Below are 22,757 nucleotides of genomic sequence, written 5' to 3' on the forward strand. Positions count from 1 at the left end.
CCATTTGTGTCGCATGAAAGCTGACAGCGATTGCGCCAAAATCTGATCACGTGCGACAAAAACCCCTTTTAAATCCCTGTTCCAGCAGCGCAAAACGGAAATTGTCGGGATGATTGACGAAAGTGCAGTTTAGTTTAGTTAGTTAGTTTAGTTAATTGCCATATGTCTCTTATATTAATGTTATTTTTAGTTAACAAATAGGGCTGTATTTTGGTAGTAGCTGTTCATTTCAATTTTTTTTAGTTTTTTTTCTAAAGTATGAAAAATGGACAAAAAATAAAAAAAAAAGGCAAATTTATAATTTTCTGTACACAGTATTCACACATAGTATCAGATTCTGGCTAAATTAACCTAATTTTTTATTCTCCTATTTCTCCCATGCATGAGGATACCCAATATGTGTGTATGAATTGCTGTATGGGCATGCTTGAAAATAGCTCCATTGAGGAGCTGAAACGTCGCACCTGTACCTTGGGTGAATAAACACCTTTATTCTCACGGATGTGCTGCCTCAAGCATCTTTATTATAGACATGCCTATATATAGGCATGTATAAATGTTAAATAGGCATGTATAAAAGTTATTGCAGTACAAGTGGTACCCTTTATGTATCATTCAGTTAATGGGAGACATACTTTACACCCCCCCCCCATTCTTTTTCTCTTTGGCAAAATAAAGAGAAATTCTGGAAAAAAAGGAAAAGCACATTTCAAAATGAATTACTAATAATTCAGAACTGTGTGGTACTTCTGAAAGCAAGGATGAATGCACAGGCCAGGCAGTGAGGGCCATGAGCCACAGAAGTAATGGGAATCTTTGCGCTGCCCATTTTTACTGCAGACACGACACCTTTTCTGGGGGTAGTTACGTGTTTCTGTTGCTGGAATGGGGCTGATAAAATGCCTTTCAGTTAATTTTTTTACATTTTCAGACTTAAGGCTTTGTCTGGTGTCCTGAGGTTAAAAAATGAGGCCTTCAATGATTTTCTCCTGAAAATCAAGATATGCGTCTCTGCCTCCCTTCTTTTTATATAGAGCAAAGGCATTGTGGATTCCGATTTGAATCAGATAAATTTTTACTTTTTTTCCACAAGTTTTAGTTTTTTGTTTGACTAAATAGGGTTGTACACCTGGTTGCTTAAGTTCACCCCCCCCCCATATTCTACTTGGTCACATTAACTGGCTTTTGCCTGTCTGCTGGTGCCCCTCTTTCACACACTGATATAGATTCTGCAGAATGGATGGTACTTAATAAATCTTTGCAGTCTCTGTATTTGAGCTCCAACAACTCGCCACAAGGATATGCACAGGACTCCACCTTTTTCAAGGCTTTCCCCACTAACTGCTGTGAAAAACCAGTTCTGTTTTTGCGCATGGTTCCACACGCTCCAATGTTTGCAGCATGCAAATGTCTGAATAGGGTCACACTTGTATAAAAGTTATTGCAGTACAAGTGGTACCCTTTATGTAGCAGAGGCTGCATTATCTGCCACACAGTGGAGAGATGAGGAGTGCACCCAGGAGGATCATAGTCCGGTCACATCCTTTATAAATCCTAAAGGCAGTTGTATGAGCTGATCCGCTTTCACAAAGCTTGTATAACTTTATTCTGTATCATGTCCGTTCGGAAGGGAAATATTGGCGGAATCTGAATCTGCCATGAAAGCTAATTTATTTTTCAATAAAGCTCTGATTTAGAAAAATTTATAAGGGGCCTTAGTTTGAACATGTGGTCACGGTTTGGATGACTGTTTTTTAGGAGCTTGTGAATTGTTACTGAAGTGCAGGAACCGCATTATGCATTCGTAACGTGACCTAGAAATAACTGCAGAATACACAGGTGTTATGTGGGTGGGATTTGTAGACCAGTATGACCTAATTGTGGACTTTTTTTACAATACCCATATTTAATGTTAGTCCCAAAAATCTTATTATTTCATCCAAATTTGTTCTGTCTTATATACTGGGTGGCATATAAATTGGTTTGGTGGACGATAGCATTTCTACCTACTGGAGAACTTTACTTCCTTGTTGTTTCCAAGACTTCCTTGTTATTTCCCAGACCTCTCGCCGCACTCGGCAATCTCAGTCAGCTCTATAGAGATTAATGGAGAAGAACGGTCATGTGCAGTTGTCTGCTCCATTAGTCTGATGTAGCGACGAGGAACCCTTGTTTACCTGATCTGTGAGGGTCTCAGCACTGAGACCCCCACTGATCAGCAAGTTGGATAGGACCTAACTTTTGTTTGTGGAAAAACCCCTTTAACTGATAACATGAGGTCTCACTATCCGTCTAAAATACACATGCATACAAAAGGGTGCTTCATGGTCGGTCCAGATTATCTTCAGTTTATAAGGCAATAGAATAGGTTTACTAGTGGTTAAATGTCACCAAAATTGTTAATCTCACCTGATAACGTGGTGTTTTGACGTTCTAGTGATATTGAGCAACTAACTTCCTTGTACAACTTCTTATATACAAATTCTTATATACAGTAGATCCCAGTCACGAGTTGGTACTTTTAAAAAACAAAGATGCATGTTACATTTTACATTTTAGTTAATGCTGTTTAAGGTTAGGACAAACTTTAATTGACAGAGAAAAAAGTTTGCAATCATTGCACATTTTTGTACGTGCCATAGATAAAATCCTCTCTGTGTCTTTATTTATCCTTATACTGTCATCATAGGTTCCATTACACCAGCCACACCAATCCCTCCTCTCAGTAGACAGGGATAATCTATAACACACCAATACGTAAAAAATATGGCAAAACAACTGAACTTCTGGGTTTCTAAATAAATTACCTTTTAATTTGCGTTTTTTAATTGTAGAGCCTCTCCCACTTTATGTTTCTGAATCTTTGTTACTCTCAGCCTTACAATTACATACATACTCTTCTACCTTAATTAACAGATTTAGATTAGAAAGCTTATCCTTTATAAATCATTATCCACACATGATCTCAGAAGGGCCATATACAGATGTAGCACTGGTTAACATAAAAATCATACATGATAACCCAGGACACTTACTCATAGATCTGTGCACTGTGACAGTGGTAATGTTATATTTATTATCCATGGCCCCATTTCTAAGATCTACTTTTAAAATTACGCTAATAAGCCTAAAGTGTTCCTTGGAGTGTGCCCAGAGCCCCTCCCACTGTGTGCTAAAACATCCTTTGCTGCAGTAAGATTACATCAGGAAGAGGGAGGAAGGAAGTGCTAAGTGGAAGTGGAAGAGCAGAGGGTGTCATAGTATCATTGTGTATAAGGTTGGAAAAAGACACAGGTCCATCAAGTTCAACCTATCCGTTTAAACAAAATGTTTTTTTTTCCCATAACCTGTAATAACCAGGCCTCTCTTGAACATGGACAAAGTATACGCCATAACAATCTCCTGTGGCAGAGAGCAACCTTACCTGTAAAACCTGTAAAAGCAGTAAAGTACTATGGCGATGGTAGAACAGCCTCTACTCTAGGCTTAAAGGATTACCCCTTGTCCCAGTCACGGCATAGGTATAAAAAGATCTTTGGAAAGATCCCTGTTCAAGTATTTGTACATTGTAATGATTTCTCCCCCTCAGACATCTTTTTTTTAAGCTGATTAACTTCAAATTTGGTAGTCTGTCATTGTATTCTAGTCCCCCCCATTCCTGTAATAATCTTGGTTGCTCTCCTCTGCTCCCATTCCTTTTAATATACTGGTGCCTAATACTGTACACAATATTCCATGTGTGTCTGACCAGGGACTTGTATAAGGGCAAATCTATCTCCTTATCATGAAAATCTATTTCTCTGTTAATAATTGCCATAATTTTATTTGCTTTATAAGCAGCTGCCTGACTCTGGTCACCAAAATGTAGTTTACCTTCTACCAATAATCGCATGTATTTCTCTGCTGCAGTTTTACCAAGTAATTTACTATTTTGAACATAATTGTGATTTTTGTTTCCATGGCCCAAATATATTACCTATTTTACTACATCAAACCTCATCTGCCATTTCCCTGCCAAATTTTCCGGCTTCCATAAATCCCTTCATAATTTAATTTTATTGGCTCAGTACTAATAACTTTACAACAACTCTACTCCACAGGATAGGGCCTTAACTTGCTGATCTTTGGGGGTCTCAATGATAAGACTCCCACAGATCACGAAAACGAAAGCATGGCGCTCGGCAATTACTGTCTTCTCCATAGAGATTAATGGAGCAGAACAGTCATGAGCGGTGGTCTGCTCCATTACTCTGATAGAGCGGCGAGGGGTCCGACGGAGGAGGGACCCCATCTGACCCCTCATTTTTGTGATCTTTGGGGTCTCATTCCTGTGAATAGGGCCTTGTGTTTGTGGGAAAACCCCTTTAATCCCTACGGGACTCAGCCTCTTTTGGCCTTAAAGGACACCTGTCATCAGGTCTGTGTCACTTGTCCTGTCACTACTACCTGTTGGAGCAGCTCACAAGGATCCCATCCCAGCCTTTATCTAGTTATTTCATACATTAATCATTGTAAAATCTTCTATTTTTTATCATGTAAATGAGGCTGGTCACATGGTCAGAGGCAGTGATGTCACCCCTGTTCCCCCTCCCCTCTCCTCCCCCTTCTCATGTCTGTATGTAATGTATAGTAAAGCATGACTAGTGTGTGCTGCATCCTCCTAATATACAGGTGAGAGACACATACATCAGCTACACATGAATCTGACATGTTCTGCTGTAACATGGCTGCCTGGAGCTGCTGTATCTCTCCTAAACACACACACATGCACACACACATGCACACACAGGCTGCAGGGGGCGTGGCCACCAGCACCAGGAAGCACATCATTATACAGCCTCACATCATTATACAGGCTGTCAGTCATGCACTGGGGGTGTGGCTGTACCTCCCACTCATGAATAAGCTGGACAGCTTGAATATGCTAATGCTTCATTGGACATTTCACAGGTCATTTGCATACAGCTTTAGGGTCTCATTGCTTAGGTTTACAGGCATGTAGAGGGACAATGAAGGGATAGAGACAATGCTCTCTAATGGTAGTTTATGAAAATATATTTAGTTTAGGGGGGTTATTTTGCATGACGGGTTCTCTTTAAGGATGTGGTACCATTTTTCAAATTTGCCCTGTGTCACTATAAGTGGTTATAGTTTTGGAACGATATAAGATATCCAGGAGATTTTGAGATAGTTTTCTCGTGACACATTGCACTTCAAATTAGTTTAAAAATTTGGATGATATGTTTTGTATTTAGTTATGAAAAAAAAAAAAATTGGAAAAATTCTTTATTTTCAACATTCTAAATTCTCTACTTTTGATGCATATTTCCTAAATGTCTGCTTTATGTTGGATGGTTTTTTAAGATTCCACATATTTTACTAGAATGTTATGAGGCTCAGAATTTGGGTGCCATTTTTCAAATTTTTGGGAAAATCACCAAAACTAATATTTAGATGAACCTGCTCAACTTTTAATTGACTGTGAGAGGCCAAAATAATAGCTAGAATTGTTAATGACCTCATTATGGAAACTACACCCCTCAACATATGAAAACCACTTTTAAGAAGTTTGTTAACCCTTTAGGTGTTTTAAAGGGGCTAAAAGAAAATGGAGGTGTGGTCTACAAATTGTAATATTTTTTGACAATACATTCATTTTGGGTGGAAAATTATACATTTGTAATGGATTAAATGAAAAAAGGCTCCCCAAAGTTTGATACCCAATTTCTCCCGAGTACATCTCCGCACATCTCCGAACTTATCGGAAGACACGCGCGAACACCTGCAATGTGAAGAATAGAATAAAACAGTGAACACAGGACCATTTAAGTGCAGAACACATTGAAAGAACACTATTCTTCACATTCCAGATGTTTGTGCACATTTCCTAACTTAGCAGAAGACACGCGTGAACACCTGCAATGTGAAGAATAGTGTTATTTCAATGTGTTGTTACAAGGAAAACATCTGTAAACATCTGTAATGTGTAAAGGCGTACCACGGTCTCTGTGTAACATGTTCCCAGATCCAGCGGTGCGTCTTCCGTCTGACACTGGGGTGCGGGGACCAGGGAGGCAGTGGGGGAGATGGGGTTGACGTCAGTGCTCTGGCGGATCATGTGAAACGGCTGTTGCCACACCCGCGATGACGTGGTCATGGGCGTGGCTTCGTTGCTCTGTCTGGTTCTGGCCGAGGTAGGGGCGTCTCTCCTACTCCCCACGTGACACGCTGTTATGTTTAAATACGGAGAGGCCACACACATACACAGGCCCCCTGAGGAAGCGGCAACGCGAAACGTGCGTCGGGGTACCGGCTTCCACGCAACACACAGCATGGGTAAGCTGACTCTGCCACTATATCCATTGTAGGAAAGGCACATAGCACTTTAATGATTATACTACAGTAACATGTTGAGTTGGATTACCATTCACTGTTGCACTGGCACTTTATAATATTTTTCCAATAGCCTATGTATGGCATTACATCCTGATATATAATATTTACCTGCTGATCTGTGTTGTGGGGATGCACTAGTGGAACTCCTGAGGACAACTTACCTTTTACTGTACTTCAAAGTTATACTGTCATACTGTTGTTTTTAAATGGTAATAATTAATAAAAGAGGACTTAAATTTTAACAAAATGGTGTAACTAAATATTTATGAAATTTAAGGTTTCATTGAGTTGTAAATGGAGTGGGAAGAAAATTTATAGACATATGTTGTTTCTTAATTTTGTGCTAATCATTTGGTTTGTACTGTTCTTTTAATGTTTTCTTTCAGTGAAAAAATGCTCGGGTCTCCCATTGACTTTAATGGGGTCCGTTATTCGATTCGAGCACTCGAGCATCGGGAAAAGTTTGTATCGAATAACGAGCACCCGAGCATTTTAGTGCTCGCTCAACTCTAGTCATCACCTTTGATAATTGTTTGACTTGCATTTACCTGCACTTTGTCCATACTACATAGATTGCCAGATTGGTAGGCATTGGTGAGGAGGAGCACACTGTTTTATATTTTCACAGTGGCAGAATGGTACATTAGGAAGTGCCATATATTTTATGTGTTTTTAGAGCATACCAATAAAATTCTTGCATTTTATTCTAGTTCAAGATTGGCTTTGGTTTATGACACTGGCCTAGTAGATTACTTAGCATAAAGTGCAGGTCCAGTAACGATTCTGTTTTATTATATAGATTACCATATACCAAATATGTGGCTTTTTTTGTGTGTTTGTGTTTTTTATAGTTTATTAAGTGTTTTTATGGGAAAGTGACATTTTAGGGGCTTATATTTAAATTTATTTTTTATTTATTATAATGTGTTAACTTTTGTGTTTTTCACTATTTTTTACTTATACATAGTTGAATTTGAACCAGCGATGCTCTGATCCAATACAGTTACCATACGGTTCTGTATCGCAGGTGTTAAGCTGCAGCTTTGTCTTGTTTGTCCTGTGTCACTCTGTGTAGAGCTGCTGAGCTGAGGCCTAAGAGGCCTGTGATCAGAGCTTGTGCTCTGTGGTGGCTCTGGTAAGAGAGCTGGATGTTCAGAGCTCCTCCTGTGTTGAGAGCTCGACCTGAAGAGAGCCAACTCCTCCCCTGACTAAAAGTTTATTTACTCCCTAGTCAGGTGGTCTCCTTCTCCAATCACACTCCAGTTACAATAGTGGAACATCATTGGATGACAACATTAACATGCTTAACCCTTGCCTATCCAGGCAGTATCTACCGCTGCTCAATTACCTCTATATGTACTGGGTAGAAAAAGGGCTTATTCGCAACTACTCCTCTGCCATGCGCATTGGCAGGGACGTTGCAAACCTATGATTTCAATTTATAGATCCTTTTTAGTGTTACTGTAAATCTTAACCCATATATTATCATCCAAATTTTTTTTGTGAAAACATTTTTCACATATTTTTATATTTTAGAGACAATTTTATTGTGATTTCCTGCAGTCCTAATAAGATTCATACAATCATGTGTATCCAACTGTAGAATAATATGTTGTGAAGTGCTTTTCAATATCTGCAATAATTGTTGATATCAAAGTCAATCACCATTCTTCACCCCATAGATTCTTTGTGTAATAATAAATGCCAGTATTTGCCCATCCACCACTATTTCTGAAATCTGATACCCAACCTCCACCAAAAGATTTTATCCATGCTCTTCATTAATCCCAGTTTTTAGCGGGTAACACCGCGCTCCATGGGTGTGGGAAGGGGATGTTTTTGAATGAGGGCCTTTCTGGATTGTGTGGGTGGGAATCTCAGAGGTGTAGTTTGACAAGAGCTGCTGCGTCCTCTGGTTAACAGGGAGGATACCCTGAAAGTAACAGATCATTTTCTGGAAGGAGTAACCAGTAATCGGTCGCGCTGCTAATGGCAGAGGTAGGTCTGATTGCTTAACAGTGATACAAGTAAATTTGTATAATAAATAATGAGCAATTATTGTCACAACTGGTTTACATAAAAGACTAGATTAAACAGGTAGGAAAATGCGTTTCGGGGCAGATTTACCCCTTCTTCTGGTCCACAGGCTTCTGTAATGTGTAGAAACATTGTATCAAGTTCTATTCCATTAGATATATATAAATACATAGGGTTGTTATACCATAATGAACGTATAAATACATATAGATTAATAGGTAGAAAAGAACAATACCAATCTCCTGCAGTTCAAACCGAGCATCAGTATGGGGAAGAAAGGTGATTTGAGTGCCTTTGAACGTGGCATGGTTGTTGGTGCCAGAAGGGCTGGTCTGAGTATTTCAGAAACTGCTGATCTACTGGGATTTTCACGCACAACCATCTCTAGGGTTTACAGAGAATGGTCCGAAAAAGAAAAAACATCCAGTGAGCGGCAGTTCTGTGGGCGGAAATGCCTTGTTGATGCCAGAGGTCAGAGGAGAATGGGCAGACTGGTTCGAGCTGATAGAAAGGCAACAGTGACTCAAATCGCCACCCGTTACAACCAAGGTAGGCAGAAGAGCATCTCTGAACGCACAGTACGTCGAACTTTGGGGCAGATGGGCTACAGCAGCAGAAGACCACACCGGGTGCCACTCCTTTCAGCTAAGAACAGGAAACTGAGGCTACAATTTGCACAAGCTCATCGAAATTGGACAGTAGAAGATTGGAAAAACGTTGCCTGGTCTGATGAGTCTCGATTTCTGCTGCGACATTCTGATGGTAGGGTCAGAATTTGGCGTCAACAACATGAAAGCATGGATCCATCCTGCCTTGTATCAACGGTTCAGGCTGGTGGTGGTGGTGGTGTCATGGTGTGAGGAATATTTTCTTGGCACTCTTTGGGCCCCTTGGTACCAATTGAGCATCGTTGCAACGCCACAACCTACCTGAGTATTGTTGTTGACCATGTCCATCCCTTTATGACCACAATGTACCCAACATCTGATGGCTACTTTCAGCAGGATAATGCGCCATGTCATAAAGCTGGAATCATCTCAGACTGGTTTCTTGAACATGACAATGAGTTCACTGTACTGAAATGGCCCCCACAGTCACCAGATCTCAATCCAATAGAGCATCTTTGGGATGTGGTGGAACGGGAGATTCGCATCATGGATGTGCAGCCGACAAATCTGCGGCAACTGTGTGATGTCATCATGTCAATATGGACCAAAATCTCTGAGGAATGCTTCCAGCACCTTGTTGAATCTATGCCACGAAGAATTGAGGCAGTTCTGAAGGCAAAAGGGGGTCCAACCCGTTACTAGCATGGTGTACCTAATAAAGTGGCCGGTGAGTGTAGATACAAATAAAAATAGATACAAATAAAAAGCAGTATACATATGTAAAATCGTTATAAGATACTGGAAATTGATATATCAGTACAACATACAATAAATATTTGCAGTAAAGATACTCAACTATGAGGCATTTGTAAACAGAAAATTGATTTTAAATTGTGACCTTGTAGGTATAAGTTTTCACAGCTGGGGTGTATACATCTCAATCCACTGTATAGTAATAGATCTACTAACCTTTTTATATTTGGGGGGAGCACATGGGATGTTCCATATGTAAACAATATTGACACTGGAGGGATAAATAATTTGATTAGATGAGGAACCTAAGAGTTTAATTGATGCCAAATAGTAGACCTGTTGTTAATTAGCTGCTAACCTTCAAAGCTGAACGCTGGGGAAGAAGACCAGTATTTAGCAGGCTGTTTGTTGCTGAGGTCTCTGTAATCGTATACTTTATTAAAGACATAAAAAACAATAATCAAAAAGCAATAATGGACAGACTACAATGTTAAAATTAAAATGCATGTGTCCAAGAATAATCGCCTTCAAGGGCATAAAGGTAGGCAAAGCAAAGTCACTACACAGTAATGTTATCCCATATAATATGGAGATGCAGAGTGATGAATAACACTTAGTAGGCATACAAATAGTAAGACTGAGCTAAACAAAACCATACCAAACAGAAAGGACCACATGCAACTGCATGTGGTCCTTTCTGTTTGGTATGGTTTTGTTTATTCATCACTTTTGTAATTCATCACTCTGCATCTCCATATTATATGGGATAACATTACTGTGTAGTGACTTTGCTTTGCCTACCTTTATGCCCTTGAAGGCGATTATTCTTGGACACATGCATTTTAATTTTAATTTTAACATTGTACGGTCCCCTACCATACAGCTTGTACGTTTGGTGAGGTCTCTGTAATGCAACAGGAGTAGTCTCGGTTAAGGTATGGACTGGCAAGAAGTAAGTAGGCTGGGTGTTGGTTAGAGAAGAGGACTTACTTGGTATGAGGTCTGTACTGTCTGGCAGCAGCGTTGAAAGTGATTGCTGACAGCCAGGCGGTGGAAGCCTTATAAGGCTTTGTGAGTGGGCGTGCTTACATGATGGACATGGGTTTGTTTTTTTGTATTTTTGTGATCCTCTATCCCTAACCCACGATCACAAAAAAAAAACAAAAAAAAACAAACCCATGTCCATCATGTAAGCACGCCCACTCACAAATCCTTACAAGACTTCCACCTCCTGGCTGTCAGCAATCACTTTCAACACTGCTGCCAGACAGTACAGACCTCATACCAAGTAAGTCCTCTCCTCTAACCTGCACCCAGCCTACTTACTTCCTGCCAGTCCATACCTTAACCGAGACTACTCCTGTTTTCAGCATAACAGAGACCACAGCAACAAACAGCCTGTTAAATACTGGTCTTTTTCCCCAGCGCTCAGCTTTGAAGGTTAGCAGCTAATTAACAACAGGTCTACTATTTGACATCAATTAAACTCTTAGGTTCCTCATCTAATCAAATTATTTATCCCTCCAGTGTCAATATTGTTTACATATGGAACATCCCATGTGCTCCCCCCAAATATAAAAAGGTTAGTAGATATATTACTATACAGTGGATTGAGATGTATACACCCCAGCTGTGAAAACTTATACCTACAAGGTCACGATTTAGAATCAATTTTCTGTTTACAAATACCTCATAGTCGAGTATCTTTACTGCAAATATTTATTGTATGTTGTACTGATATATCAATTTCCAGTATTTTATAACGATTTTAAATATGCGTACTGCTTTTTATTTGTATCTATTTTTATGTGTATCTATTTAATCTTTATTAATCTCTATATATATATTATATATATTTTTTATTGTTCTTTTCCACCTATTAATATATGTATTTATACTTTCATTATGGTATAACAACCCTATGTATTTATATATATGTAACGGAATAGAACTTGATACAATGTTTCTACACATTACAGAAGCCTATGGACCTGAAGAAGGGGTAAATCCGCCCCGAAACGCGTTGTCCTACCTGTTTAATCTAGTCTTTTATGTAAACCAGTTGTGACAATAAATGCTTATTATTTATTATACAAATTTACTTGTATCACTGTTAAGCAATCAGACCTACCTCTGCCATTAGCAGCACGGCCGATTACTGGTTACTCCTTCCAGAAAATTATCTACATTAATCCCGGCAGATTTTGAACCAGAGAGAAGACTCTAACAAATTACCTTGAAATTTTAGAGTCTTCCTAAAAAGCTTCCAGGTCCTTACTAAAGTATTCACAAGAGTCCATTTTTTGAATGGTTCTTCTTTCAAAAGAGAACCTTCCAATAATTTTATAATTGACTCTACTTTCTACTTTTTCCAACTGAATCAATTTCAAGAAGAAATTATTCCTCCACCTAACTAATTGACTTATCTGTGATGACAAGTAATAACCCTGAAAGAACTGAAGTTCCTATCCTCCCACCCAATAGGTCTAAAAAAACCTCATCTTTATTTGTACTTTTTTCCTTCCTCAAATTAAGTCATTCAGTATTGCTTCTATCAACTTAAAGAAAGAGTTGTCTATCCAAATAGGTGCTGCTGATAGCACATGTTCGGGCAGACTTACTTACCCGGTCCATTCGCGATCCAGCGGTGCGTTCTCTGCGGTGGATTCGGGTCCGGCCGGGATTCACTAAGGTAGTTTCTCCGACGTCCACCAAGTGGCGTTGCTGCGCTGAAGGGCATCGGAACACACTCAAGTTCACCGGCCTATACCTAGTGAAGGTAAGTGCAAGTTTCGCGACACTTTTTTAAAAATGCGCCGTTTTTTCCGATTCCTTGGGGTTTTCGATTGGCCACGCCCACCGATTTGCGTCGCGTGCATGCCAGCGCAGATGCGCCACAATCCGATCGCGTGCGCCAAAATCCTGGGGCAATTCAGGGGAAATCGGCGCAAATCGGAAATATTCGGGTAACACGTCGGGAAAACGCGAATCGGGCCCTTAGTAAATGACCCCCATAGAGTCAGGGAAAGGAGAACCATCTTGGTAAGTCCTCCCTCACTTTTTATATGTTAATTTATTAAGATGTCTGGCAGTTCAATCAGCAATTTTTAATTTTTTTTAGTAAATTTAGCAAATTTTAAGAGGGCAATTCATCTTTGTAAGGCTTTTCAAAGTTCTATTTATTAGAAACTCTTCACATGTCGCCCCATATTTAAACTTGCACCCCTCAAGCTATACAAAACAGACTTTGTTAAGCTTGCTAACTCTTTAAGCATCTCACAAGAATTAAAACAAAATAGAGGCTCTATTTGGAATTTTTAGATTTTGACAATAAAATAATTATTTAATCTTAACTGATGCACGGCATAATAGTACGGCGCACGTTAGGTGCGGGTGGATGGAGAGGGCTCACGGAATGAGCCTTTTCCATAGCCGATAAGTCTTTACTGCATATTCCAATATGCTGCATGGGCTCCGCCATCTTGGCGAAGTTCGGCGCTCCCTTTGACGTCATTGGGGGGCGGCGATTGGTTGCCATGATAGCCTTGGGTCTTCCAAAGACGTGAGGCTGTCTTGTTTTAAGCCAATCATTACAATGTGCGATTTGCATGTTGTAATGAAAGAGGAGGAAAATCCCCATATATTGCCATATTGTTGTATGGCAGTATCTGGTAGGATCAATCAGACAACCTAGGCTTAAAGGGGTCTGAAAAATAGTAAAAATAAAAGAAGAGTTAAAAAAATATTATGATAAGAAAAACTAAAAATTTTAATCACCCCCTCTTCCCTAGAAGTCATATAAATATAAAACAGTAAAAATCAATTAGGCATCCAAAAATCCCCGATCAAAATATAATAACAGTTTTTTCACGTGTTTAACCCTGTAACGAAAAATAACACCGGAAGTCGAAAATGGCACTTTTTGCCATATTGAAAAATATAAAAGGCATGGGGGAAAGCAGTTGATGAGTATGAAGGTCACATCTTGCCAAAAGTCTATAGCTCCTGTCTGGTATGTAAAAGTAAGTGGTTTGTAGAGGGAGAGAGAACTAGTAAACTTCTTGGTCAGTTAATTAAAGAGAAATGAACAAGTCTAACTATTGCAGCTATAAAGAATAAGCACGGAGGAATGATTAATAAAAATGGAGAAATTATGCAATTTTTTTAGGGTTACTTTAACTATATACCTCGGAATGGAAGGTATCTAGAGAGGAGATTGTGTTGTTTTTGGAGGATGTAGACTAAGGGGTGTAAAAAGAGGAGAGTAGAAGGACATTTGGGGCTCAGCTTTCTTTACAGGAGATAAAAGAAGTTATTAGGGCTCTCCCAAACGATAAAGCACAAGGACCTGACAGATTGCTGGGGTAAGTATATCATACATATGAGGACGTGTTAGCAAAAGAATTGTTGAATGTTTAAGAACAGGCATTTGATAGTGGACTACTCATATCTATGCATGAAGCAGATATTATACTGATCCCTATAAAAAATTTGGTGGATCTATATAAAGATTTGGTGGATCCAGATGCATACAGACCCATTTCACAGCTGAATGTTGATATAACAATATTCACACAAGTTCTTGCTAGGAGATTAGGGAAAGTTATAAGAGACGTTGTGAGTGAAGATCAATGTGGTTTTATTGAGGGCAAAATATCTTCGTGTACTCAGGAAACTATACATATATATGGAAACACCCACGCTTGGCTCGGGGGCCATCACTTGATGCAACAAATGTTTTTGACAGAGTAGAATGGGAATTTTGTGGAAGGTTCTGGACAAAATGAGATTTAGAGAGCATTTCATTAGGTGGATACAAGTGCTTTATAACCATCCCAGTGCCTGTGTTTGCATAGGTGGGCGGAGGTCTTCCCCATCCGGGTGATGAGGGGGGACGAGACAAGGGTGTCCGCTATCCCCCCTTATCTTTTCACTAGTTATTGAGGTAGTGGCAGTTATGATCCGAAGAGAAGAGGGAATATAGGGGTTTAATTTTGGTGTAGTGGAAATGAAAATTAACTATTTGCGGATGATAAGGTGCTCTTCCTTGGCAATCCCAGATATTGTTAGGGTTACTGTTCAAAAATTTGGGATACTGTCAGGGTAAAAAATTAATTGGTTAAAATCAGTAATAATGTCACTGGGGGAAGAGAAGATTGAAACAGACCATGGAAGTAATAGATGGAGAAAAATCTTTTAAATACCTGGGAATTGTAATAACAAAATCTTTAGATAGGTTTGTGGAATTAAATATCTTACCCTTGTTGAAAAATGGAGGACTAAAGTAAAACTGTGAACAAAATTGAAACGTTATTATGCTGTGAGACTGTCTTTGATAAAGATGGTGTTTTTGCCACAAACCTTTTACCTGTTTAGGAACCTGCTGGTGAAAATCACTGAAAAGATTTTCAGTGTAATGGATAGGATAGGTGTTGATTTTTTTTATAGGGGGGGGGGGGGGCTTGAATTGGCAAAGGACATTTGAAATACCCAAAAAAGTCCTTGCCTTCCCTGGCTTTAGAAGATTTAAAGGGCTCATTCGCTGCTGATTGGCACTGGCCGTACCCAGAATCCTTTAATACCAGCCTCTCCCTGCCGGATCTTTGTGCCTTACAGCCTTAGAAAAAGTTTATTCCCATGCCCTCTGCTATTAGCATGATTTTCTGTTGTGACCCCGGACCTGTTCCTGTTTATGCTCCTGCGCTGCCAGCCCTGGTCTTATGCCTCTGATCCTGATCCTTGGGTTAGGGACAAAGGACTTTTTCTTTATATATGGTTTTGGTGGATTTGTAGGAAAGTGGATTACAGTCAATTGAATACACCAAATAAGAAGTTCTGGGAGGTTTGAGGAAGATATATTTGGAGATTTGGGAATATATATAAAGCAATTTCTCACAGATATCTAATAATGGGTCTCATAGAATATTACAATACTTTATTTTTCATGGACTTCACAGAACTCCAAAATTTATAGGATTGGATATAGAGAGAATGATAAGTGTTTAACCGGTAAAGGACCAGGCCCTTTCCTGTTTTTTCATTTCAATTTTTACTCCCCACCTTCAATAATCTATAACTTTTTAATTTTTACACATAAAGAGCTCTGTGACAGCTTGTTATCTGCATAACAAATTGCACTTCATATTTATGGTATTGAATATTTCATTCCATTTACTGGGAAGCGGGAAAAAAAATTCCAAATGCAGTGAAAAAACGCTTTTGCACCGTTTTCTTGTGGGCTTAGATTTTACGGCTTTCACTGTGCCCCCCAAATGACATATCTTATTTATTCTTTGGGTCGGTACGATTACGGGAATACCAAATTTGTAAAGGTTTTATAATGATCTCATACATTTACAAAAATGAATACCTTCTGTACAATTTTTTTAAAATTTTGCTGGCACTAATAACTTTTTTATACTTCATTGTACGGAGCTGTGTGTGGTGTCATTTTTTGTGACTTTTGATGATGTTTTCAATGAATACACGGCTGGCGGTCGTGAACCGGTTAAAGTGTTGGGAAGAAGGTGCAGATTGGGTACATCTATTCTTGAGATGTCCAGAACAGTTATTGGGAAGGGGTTTTTGGAATTTTGAGCAAGATGTTTGACATAAATTTACAACTAGATGTATGGGAGGTATTGGGTTATATAAAAAAAAACCTTATAGTATCAAAGAAAGAAAAGATGATATTGTTCCAAATGTTATTCTGTGGTAGGATAAAATACTATCTGAAACAGCACCAACAGTGGAAAAGGGGAGTAGACTTAGTGGTTAATTTGGAAATAAGTTGGGGTATGGCTAAAGGGCAGGAGGATGTATTCCATAATAAATGAGCAGATGGTTTAAACTTTGAAAATCATACAAAGTCTGAAATGAAGTAGTGTCTTTCTCTTGACTGTCGTTTGGTGATTCAAATTTTTTTGTGTGTGCACACTCGTCCCCCTCTCGCTCAGGTGGGTGGGTGGTAATGTTTTAGGAAGGATGGGTATTGATGAAATGGATTCTATGTGTATGTATTATGTTTATATGCTGGTGTTTTATTTCAGAAAATAATAAAGTTGTTCTTAAAAAAAAAACCTACAAGCTATTTAAGATGTGTTTGTATGTGAGTGCATCTTTTATTGGTGTTATTTGCCATCTGATTACCTTTTCTCTGATCTACATTTTAGTGACAGTATATTGTATTAATATAAAAGCCCAATCACTAATTTTGTACAGTTATGGTGTCTAGTTACAATAGATAGAATAGCCTTTTCAGACCAAATTCAAATTGTGCCCTCTGTAAATTGATCTAATCTAATATATTTAATTTATTCAAAATTACATTTGGGCAGTGTCGGACTATAGTGCCTAGGTCCCACCAGTAAAATCTGGCAAATTGGGTCCAGCTCTAGTGCAGAAGATCCTTAAAAAAGATTATATGTTTCTGTTTCTATTAAATACCAGCAGGTGGTAGTATTATTGCCTTGGTTCACTCCTGACTTATTAGGCGTCTAAATTATTATTTAATACATACTTATATTAATTGTTTCTTTTTGTAAGGTGTGGTTCGAGCCTCGAGCATCTTCCCTATCCTCAGTGCCATGCTCCTTTTACTTGGGGGCCTTTGTGTTGCAGCCAGTCGTGTTTACAAATCCAAGCGCAACATCATTTTAGGGGCTGGAATTCTATTTGTTGCTGCAGGTAAGTCAATTTAATTTAGCAATTTCAGGTCACACTCAGTGGGGCACATTTAAGCATTTCTATTTTTAATTTATTTATTTTACTTAATTTTTTTCCATAATGAAGCAGCCATAGACATTTTGCAATACAATGAAACAAAGGTTCAATTGAGGCAGATGCTCTACCATTACCACAATGTGTATTGCTAGTTGGTTGACATGGAGGGCTGCATTTACAATTCACACTACCCTACTCACTAGGCCTAAACATGCCCCAATTAAAAACTCAATTATCATCATTTGCTAATTATAAGTATTTTAGAGACATTTTGACAGTGTTATCAATTATAAAACTATCTATTAGAAATATTCATCAATTGTAATTCCTTTAGGTAACATGTTTACTCCGTTTCCTAAAAACTTTGACACCCATGTGTCCCTCTCTATAACCCACTGCACACTAACTTCTATAAATTTATCACTTTAGTCCCTTTTTGACCAACATCGACAGTGGGTACAGAAAATATTCAGACCCCTTTAAATTTTTCACTCTTTGTTTCAATGCAGCCAGTTGGTAAAATCAAATAAGTCAATTGTTTTACTCAATAATGTATACTCTGCACCCCATCTTGATAGAAAAAAACTAATATTTTTGCTAATTTATTAAACAAGGCAAACTGATATGGTCATAAGCATTCAGGCCATTTGCTCAGTATTGAGTAGAAGAACCTTTTGAGCTAGTACAGCCATGAGTTTTCTTAAGAATTATGAAATGAGTTTTTCACACCTTGAACCCAGTCAGAGGTCCAAAGAACTCTGGAAGAGATTTTCATCCAAGATATCTCTGTACTTGCCCGCATTGATCTTTCCTTCAATGACAACCAGTTGTGCTGTCCCTGCAGCAACACCCCTATAGCACGATGCTCCCACCACCATGTTTCACTGTTAGGATTGTATTTGGCAGGTGATGAGCAGTGCCTGATTTTCTCCACACATATCGCTTAGAATTAACACCAGAAAGTACAATCTTCATCTTATCAGATCAAAGCATCCGTATGCAGGCTTTCATAAGTCTTACACTGAGGAGAGGCTTGTGTCTGCACACTCTGCCATAAAGCCACTGGTAGAGGGCTGCAGTGATAGTTGACTCTCTCCCATCTTCCTACAGCATCTCTGGAGCTAAGCCACAGTGATCTTGGGGTTCTTCTTTATCTCTCTTACCAAAGCTCTTCTCCCACAGGTTCTTAGTTTAGCTGGAAAAGTTGTAGTCATCCCAATCTTCTTCCATTTTAGTATTATGGAGGCAACTGTGCTCTAAGGAACCTTGAGTGCTGCAGAAATTCTTTTGTAACATTGGCCATATCTGTGCCTTGCCACAATTCTATCTCTGAGCTCCTTGGGCAGTTCATTGGACCTTATGATTCTCATGTGCTTTGACATGCACTGTGAGCTGTAAGGTCTCATAGATATGTATGTGCCTTTCCTAATCAAGTTCAATCAGTTTAATTAAACACAGCTGGAGTAGAACCATCTCAATGAAAATCAGAAGGAAATGGACAGCATGTGAGTTAAATATGAGTTTCATAGCAAAGGATCTGAATGACCAGGTGATATTTAGTTTTTTCTTGTATAACTCCCTCAGGACTTAACCACTTTGTATTTTAAAGGGATATTCCCTGGGCATTTACATTTAATTTAATTTATTTGCCATATGTAAACATTTCTTTAATTGGATGTTATTAACCGGTTAAGGACCGAGCCCTTTCCTGTTTTTTCATGTACATTTTTCACTCCCCACCTTCAAAAATCTATAACTTTTTTATTTTTACACATAAAGAGCTGTGTGACGGCTTGTTTTCTGTTGTACTTCATAGTGATGGTATTAAATATTCCATGCCATGTACTCGGAAGTGGGGAAAAAAATTCCAAATGCAGTGAAAATGGTGAAAAAACGCATTTGTGCCATTTTCTTGTGGGCTTGGATATTACGTCTTTCACTGAGCGACCCCAAATAACATGTCTACTTTATTCTTTGGGTCGGTACGATTAAGGGGATACCAAATTTGTATAGGTTTTATAATGTTTTCATACATTTACAAAAATTAAAACCTCCTGTACAAAAATTATTTTTTTGATTTTGCCAACTTCTGGCGCTAATAACTTTTTTATACTTTGGTGGATGGAGCTGTGGGTGATGTCATTTTTTGAGAAATTCGATAATATTTTCAATGATATCATTTTTAGGACTGTACGACTTTTTGATCACTTTTTATAGATTTTTTTATATTTTTCAAAATGGCAAAAAAGTGCCATTTTCGACATTGGGCGCTAATTTCCGTTACGGGGTTAAACGCATTGAAAAAACGTTATAATATTTTGATAGATCAGGCATTTATGGATGCGTTGATACCTAATGTGTTTATGATTTTTACTGTTTATTTATGTCAGTTCTAGGGAAAGGGGGGTGATTTGAAATTTTAGGGGTTTTTATTATAATTTTTTTTTTTACTTTTTTTTTTTTATTATTTTTACTATTTTTCAGACTCCCTAGGGTACTTTAACCCTAGGTTGTCTGATCGATCCTATCATATACTGCCATACTACAGTATGGCAGTATATGGGGATTTTCCTCCTCATTCATTACAACGTGCTATCAGCACATTGTAATGAAGGGGTTAAAACGAAATAGCCTACCATGGAGATGGATCGCCGCTCCCTGATGACATCACGGGGAGCGGCGATCCCAGGTAAGATGGCGGCACCCATGCGCTGCTATCTTTTTGAGGCTGCTGGCAGCCTTGCCGGTAGCCATAGCTGTGATAACACCCACGATCAGTGCTAGCAGTATGCAGCAAAGACTTACCGGCTATGGAGAGGGCTCAGCCCGTGAGCCCTCTCCATGCAGCGCGACCCGACCGCCGCCATGAATACACGGCAGGCCGGTTGCGAACTGGTTAAAAAAAATGTTCCTGTGTGAAGATAATTTCTCATAAATGTAGTCATGTTGTCCCTTAGAAACAAGATAGCTTCGGATACAACCACCTCATATTTTGGCCGCAGTGGCCAGACATGCACTATTGAGTCCTGCCTGACCACCTGGACTAAGCATTCATTATCACAGGACAGTTGTGGGACATGTAGTAGTTCCTGGACATTTCATATACAAAAACATTTTGTTTCTTTGTGCAATCACTCCAGCAGAGGTAACCGTATCCAAGGACATAGTCTTGTTTCTAAGGGACAATATGACTACATTTATCTGAAATTATCTTCACACAGGTAAAGTTTATTTAATAACATCCAATTGAAGAAATGTCTGTATATGGTAGATTAATGAAATTGAATGAGAATGCCCAGACGAGAATACCCCTTTAGGGATTAGCCATTTTTAAAAAAAAAATCTGACCAGTGTCTCTTCCTGTTTTTCCTATTGAGACATTGTAGTTAACGATAGTAGTATAATTTCACTGATCAGTTTTTTGGCTGCGCTGGCTTAGGGGGGGCACCATCGGTCATTCCGACTGATTCAAACCGAGCGCCGTATTTAACTTGCAAATTGTGACGCATGCCCTATGTTAAAGGTGCACCACAAAAAAAGAACTCTATCGGATCAGTGCAGGGAGGCGAAAAATTCATGATTTCTGGTGCATGATCTTATACATGGAAAATCGCACTTTTAGTACATTTTTTTCTGCATTTCTAAGTAAATGTGCCCCATTGTCATTTATCCCTAAAATGCATTTTAACCGAAAATGTCAAATTTCAAAATTTAATACAAAAGGAATGGTGCAGAGTAAAAATAGTTTTTTTCTCAAATATGCCATTTTTGTGGCAAATATATTTTACCCAACTCATGCCACTTTAGACAAACACCCCAAAAAATATTCTACAGATAAAAATGAGTATGGCATTATATATATGAGTATGGCGAGTATGGCATTTTCACTAGATTGGATTTGGAGTGCCATGTCATGTTGGCAGAGCCCCTGTGGTACCACTAAAATAGAAACCCCCAAGTGCCATCATTTTGGAAAGGGCACCCCTCGAAAATCTATCTAGGTTTTATGAGAAATTTATCTCCTGAGATACTGGCCCAAATGTAACACAAAGTCATCAGGCAGTGTAAAAATTGCATTGTTTTATCAAATGTGCCATTTTAGTTACAAATGTATCCAGCCCAATTCATGCCACTGAAGACAAACACCCCAAATAGCATTGTGCAGGTTATTCTTTGTATGGCAATACCCCTTGTGGCTTTAATCTACAGGCTGGGTACACGGCAGGGCTAAGAATAGAACAAGTAAAATTTAGCTTTTGGAGCTCTGTTTTTGCTATATTGGTGTTGAAAAGGTACATAGAAACCCTGAGAAGTGACCACAATTTTGAAAGGGCTCCCCTCAAAGAATCTGGGGGTTGTATGATCATTTTAACCCCTGAGATGCTGGCCCAAATATAATACAAAGTAAATGGGCCAGCGTAAAAATTGCATTGTTTTATCAAATGTGCTATTAGAGTGACACATGTATTCAGCATGTTGTCAGCAAGTTGTATGCATAATGCATAGATGTGTGCACAAAAATCAATAAGTTTAGATGAATATCCAGAAGGCTCACAATTCACTAAGGTCCGTGCGCCGATATTCACCAGGTGTCGCTGCTGCGCCGAGGTCCGCCGAAGTTCACCTGCTTTTTTCTGGTGTATGCGAGTGCTTGATCTTGCGACACAAATGGCTTTTTAAATTCTGCGTTTTTTCCGAATCCTTCGGGTTGTCCGGTGGCCACGCCCCCAATTTCTGCCGCGCGAAAGTTGGCGCGATTGCGCCAAAAATCGATCGCGTGCGCCACAATCCCGTGAAATACAGCGCAAAGCGGAAATATTTGGGAAAAACCCGACGGATTCGCGGCTGCGGACCCTTAGTAAATGTGCCCCAATATATGAACTTATTTTATAGATTTTTTTATTATCTATGAATTATTTTCCATGGATTCTAATATATTTTTTATTTTATTATACGTATGAATTCTATTATTATTTTTTCTTTCTTATACAAATCTAACAAGTGGATAAGAAAATTAAAACATAACTTTGGAAAATGAATTATCAGTATGAGAGACTTTCCCCTTTTTTAACCCTTTTTTGATATATCACATTTTTTATATAAGAAAAACTTCCATTTTATAGCGAATGGCATAGCGAAAAATTAAATAACGTGCACCAAACTAATAAAGACAAACTGCAGCGATGGCACACAGAAAATTAGATAATGTGCATCAAACTAATACGGACAAACCACACAGAT

General features: G+C 38.8%; 1 protein-coding gene across 2 annotated transcripts in view; it reads left to right on the top strand.

Annotated features, from left to right (window-relative positions):
• CACNG8 (calcium voltage-gated channel auxiliary subunit gamma 8) overlaps positions 1–22,757 on the top strand; it is a 174,896-nt gene that overhangs the window by 132,532 nt on the left and 19,607 nt on the right. For both annotated transcript variants that reach the window (XM_072110477.1, XM_072110475.1), the window contains one exon: positions 17,340–17,480. In XM_072110477.1, the coding sequence (XP_071966578.1) occupies positions 17,340–17,480 (141 nt within the window). The remainder of the gene's footprint in view (positions 1–17,339; positions 17,481–22,757) is intronic.

This window comes from Engystomops pustulosus, chromosome 6 (assembly GCF_040894005.1).
Source record: "Engystomops pustulosus chromosome 6, aEngPut4.maternal, whole genome shotgun sequence".
Classification (NCBI taxonomy): Eukaryota; Metazoa; Chordata; class Amphibia; order Anura; family Leptodactylidae; genus Engystomops; species Engystomops pustulosus.